Below are 4,783 nucleotides of genomic sequence, written 5' to 3' on the forward strand. Positions count from 1 at the left end.
ATAAATTTGTATGGCTGATAGACCAAAATTTGCAACATGGTCTATCGATGGTGATAGACTTCTATCATGAATAAAATTTGATAAATTTTGTTATATTTGTAAATTTTTTAAAATGTTACTATATACTTAATTATTTTAAAATTTTGGGCTAAATTTACGAATATCCATTTTAAAAATAATTTATGGGCTAGAAAATAATTTATATTTTGATTCTAATTGAAGTTTTTTTTTTCTTGATCGATGGATTAACTAATTATTTTCGCTATGGGCCTTAGAGGGATTCATTCAACCCTGATTTCATACTCAGTTCAACTATCATTCCCATTCCAAATGAAAGCAAAGCGTCTACCTCCGATTGCAGTCTAAAAGTACGATCTTGATGAAGCTCATTGCGTATCGTCGATGGCTGAGAACTCCCAATGTAGACGGAAGTAGATTCAGAAAGTTTTGTACACGGCGGAGGAACCTCGAACTGGACAATGAAAATGATTCGCATTTCGTTTATGTGCTTGAGCAAATAGTAAGAGGAAATCAGAGCTGGAAGATTGCCTTCAACAACTCATCGATTTCAGGTAATATAGAGCCCCATCACGTAGAAAAGGTTTTGATTCGAACTCTTGATGACTCCCGGTTGGCTTTGAGATTCTTCAATTTCTTGGGACTTCATAGAAATTTCCACCACTCCACTGCGTCATTTTGTATTTTAATTCATTCCCTCCTTCAGAACAATTTGTTTTGGCCTGCATCTTCGCTTTTGCAAACCCTTTTGCTCCGTGGTCTAAACCCACATCAGATTTTTGAGAATTTTTTTGAATCTTATAAGAAGTACAAATTTTCTTCGAGTTCAGGTTTTGATATGTTGATTCAGCATTATGTACAGAACAAGAGAGTAATGGATGGCGTTTTGGTTGTAAATCTCATGAGAGATTATGGGTTATTGCCTGAAGTTAGAACTTTAAGTGCTCTGTTAAATGCCCTAGCACGAATTAGGAAATTTCGTCAGGTATTGGAATTATTTGATACCCTTGTGAATGCAGGTGTTAAGCCCGATTGTTATATTTACACGGTAGTGGTTAAATGCTTGTGTGAATTGAAGGATTTTAACAAGGCCAAGGAAATAATTAATCAGGCTGAGGGAAATGGATGTAGTTTGAGTATTGTAACATATAACGTGTTTATCAATGGTCTCTGCAAGAGCAAGAGAGTTTGGGAGGCTGTTGAGGTCAAGAGATCGCTAGGTGAAAAGGGATTGAAAGCAGATTTAGTTACGTATTGCACGCTAGTGTTGGGATTGTGCAGAATCCAGGAGTTTGAAGTTGGGATGGAGATGATGGACGAAATGATTGAGCTGGGTTATGTTCCGAGCGAAGCTGCTGTTTCGGGACTCATAGAGGGGTTGATCAAAATGGGGAGTATTGAAGGTGCTTTTGAGTTGCTAAACAAAGTTGGGAAACTTGGAGTAGTGCCTAACCTATTTGTTTATAATTCAATGATCAATTCATTGTGCAAAACTGGGAAATTGGAAGAAGCCGAGTTGCTTTTTAGTGTAATGGCTGAAAGGGGTTTGAATCCAAATGATGTCACTTATACGATCTTGATTGATGGATTTGGAAGAAGGGCCAAACTGGATGTTGCGTTCTATTATTTCAATAAAATGATAGAGTGTGGCATAAGTGCAACTGTGTATTCGTACAATTCTATGATAAATTGTCAATGCAAGTTTGGGAAAATGAAAATGGCGGAGCTTCTCTTCAAGGAGATGGTCGACAAAGGATTGAAACCAACAGTGGCAACTTATACTTCATTGATTAGTGGATATTGCAAAGATGGGTTAGTGCCAAAAGCATTCAAGTTATATCATGAAATGACTGGAAAAGGCATTGCTCCAAATACTGTCACCTTTACTGCTCTTATTTGCGGTCTGTGCCAAATTAATAAAATGGCTGAGGCCAGTAAATTATTTGATGAAATGGTTGAACTGAAAATTCTTCCAAATGAGGTAACTTATAATGTTTTAATTGAGGGGCACTGTAGGGAAGGTAACACCACAAGAGCTTTTGAATTGCTGGATGAAATGATTAAGAAGGGCCTTTCACCCGACACATACACCTATAGGCCCCTAATTGCTGGTCTTTGTTCTACTGGTAGAGTTTCTGAAGCAAAGGAGTTCATTAACGACCTTCACCACAAGCATCAAAGGTTGGATGAGTTGTGTTATACTGCACTTCTGCAGGGTTTCTGCAAGGAAGGAAGAATTAAGGAAGCTTTAGTTGCTCGCCAAGAAATGGTAGGACGTGGACTGCAGATGGATCTAGTAAGTTATGCTGTGCTTATCAGTGGAGCTCTGAATCAGAATGATAGAATATTGTTTGAACTTCTAAGGGAAATGCATGGTAAAGGAATGCAACCGGATAATGTAATATACACCATTTTGATTGATGGGTTCATTAAATCAGGAAATCTCAAAAAGGCATTTGAATTTTGGTACATTATGATTGGTGAAGGATATGTTCCCAATAGTGTGACGTACACGGCATTGGTGAATGGATTATTCAAGGCAGGATATGTGAATGAAGCCAAACTGCTTTTCAAGCGTATGCTGGTTGGTGAGGCCATTCCCAATCATATAACTTATGGTTGTTTTTTGGATCACCTCACGAAAGAAGGAAACATGGAGAATGCTCTACAACTACACAATGCAATGCTCCAAGGGAGTTTTGCAAATACTGTCACCTATAATATACTTATCCGGGGTTATTGCCAGATAGGAAAATTTCAAGAGGCAGCCAAGCTTCTCGATGTAATGATTGGAATTGGTATGGTCCCAGATTGCATTACATATTCGACATTTATCTATGAATATTGTAAGAGGGGCAATGTGGATGCAGCTATGGACATGTGGGAGTGTATGTTGCAAAGAGGCTTGAAGCCTGATAGAGTAGTATTTAACTTTCTAATACATGCCTGTTGTCTCAATGGTGAACTGGACCGAGCTCTGCAGTTGCGCAATGACATGATGTTAAGGGGTTTGAAACCAACTCAATCGACCTATCATTCCCTGATGGTGCAACTTGCTCAACGAGCTAGGTTGACACAAGTTCAGTAGTTGATGAATTAATGACAATGCTTGAAGAAAACCACGCAGCGGACTTTTAATATCTACAGTTGCAAAGACTGGAGGCTCAACATTGTAGTTAATAATACCCCATGTAAAATAGAAGCAAAAATGATTGTTGTGCATTAGTGATAGATGATGAGCAAAACAAGGCGTACAAACTAACACAACTTTTGTACACAACATTAAATGCAAAGTGTTTAGGCTAGGCTGTCGTTAAATTGATTCATTTATAAAAGTTTACAATAAGGTGGGTGATTTCAAATGAAAAAAAAGGTTATAAATTGATACAGTTACCAGTGTAGAGTTAAAAATTTATTTAATTATTAGTTCAATTTTAAATTAATACAACCCCAAAAGTCTAAGAGTGTATAAAGGGATATTTTTCCTTAAATTTTATATTAGTTAGGTCAATATAGAATATTAATTGTAAATCTTTTAGTTAAAAAGAAAATTGTTGTAAATGATAAAATTGTTGAAAATATTTATAAAATATATTAAAAAATTCATATTCTATCCATGATAGATACTTAAGACACCAAATGTCTGTCATTACTCTAAAATTTTACTCTAAAATTTTACTTGTAAATAATTTAGTTCCTTGTATTATGTTATTTGAAAAATCTAGTTCCTTGTATTATGTTATTTGAAAAATCCGCCAGTTAAAAATTATTAACTCTAGATAACGACTATATTTAATAATTCATTAGAATTAATAGTAATGATTAATTGATATTAGTTTGTATATTAATTAACTATACTTTACTTTATTGATGTTTTAAATATAATCAAATTTTACTTTTCATCGGTCTATTAGAAGTAGAAAGTAAAATTTTGTTATAATTGTAAATATTTTCAAGTGTAGTCTATATATAACAAGAATGTAAAGGAAAATGGTAAAAAATATCAAATTTAACAAAATATTTACAATCTATAGTAAAATTTTAGATTCTTTTGATATCCTTCTATTAGTGATATTGATAACCCGTGATAGAAGTCTATCGCTTGCTATCATTGATAGAATAAAAAAAATTGCTATAACTCATAAATATTTTAATTTATTTTTCTACTTTTAAAAATGCTCCAAATTTAAAATATTTAGTATAACAAAAAAAAAGAAAAAGTCTATTAAGTTCCATGGTTCTATTTTGTTTTTGTTCTTATTTTTATGGCTTATGGGTGTGTACCTTGGATAGGCACAAATAAATTGTTATTTTTCAATTCGAGATAGGCATATAGATAGAATTATATCTATGTCTATCTCATTTAGACATAGATAGTATCTCAGATATTTGTTTATACTGATTACTTTTCTCTTACTTATCTTGTATATTAGGTTGATCCTGTTAGGAACACTAAGTACAAGGTAATGGATGAAAATGAATAGTTTACCGTGAAGCTAGACTTTGACATATTGTAGTTGTTGAGTATGAGATTTGAGGAAATTTCATGTGCACATGTCCTCGTTGTTCTACATATGCTTAATTTAGATATCTATTCTTATGTAGCTGAGTTTTATTATAGAGAAACATTGACAGCAACGTACAGTGGTTGTGTTCAACTGGAGTTTATTAGGATTGGAGAGTCAAAGATGATATCATGAAAACATTACCTCCTATTGTCAAATATCAAGCCGAAAGTAAAGAATTCCATCTATATAAGGCGATT

The 4,783-nt window shown here is 34.0% G+C and overlaps 1 protein-coding gene across 1 annotated transcript; it reads left to right on the top strand.

Annotated features, from left to right (window-relative positions):
- The first annotated feature begins 270 nt into the window (after positions 1 to 270).
- Positions 271 to 3,414, top strand: LOC101217055 (putative pentatricopeptide repeat-containing protein At5g59900). The gene has a single exon (XM_004147229.3). The coding sequence runs from the start codon at positions 380 to 382 to the stop codon at positions 3,104 to 3,106; it is 2,727 nt and encodes a 908-aa protein (XP_004147277.1). The 5' UTR covers positions 271 to 379; the 3' UTR covers positions 3,107 to 3,414.
- Positions 3,415 to 4,783: the final 1,369 nt, after the last annotated feature.

The sequence above is a fragment of the Cucumis sativus genome, chromosome 1 (genome assembly GCF_000004075.3).
Source record: "Cucumis sativus cultivar 9930 chromosome 1, Cucumber_9930_V3, whole genome shotgun sequence".
NCBI classification, from domain to species: Eukaryota; Viridiplantae; Streptophyta; class Magnoliopsida; order Cucurbitales; family Cucurbitaceae; genus Cucumis; species Cucumis sativus.

Excerpts from the sequence above, each read along its gene's own strand:
- LOC101217055 (XM_004147229.3), top strand. The coding sequence starts at position 380 with ATGAAGCTCATTGCGTATCGTCGATGGCTGAGAACTCCCAATGTAGAC.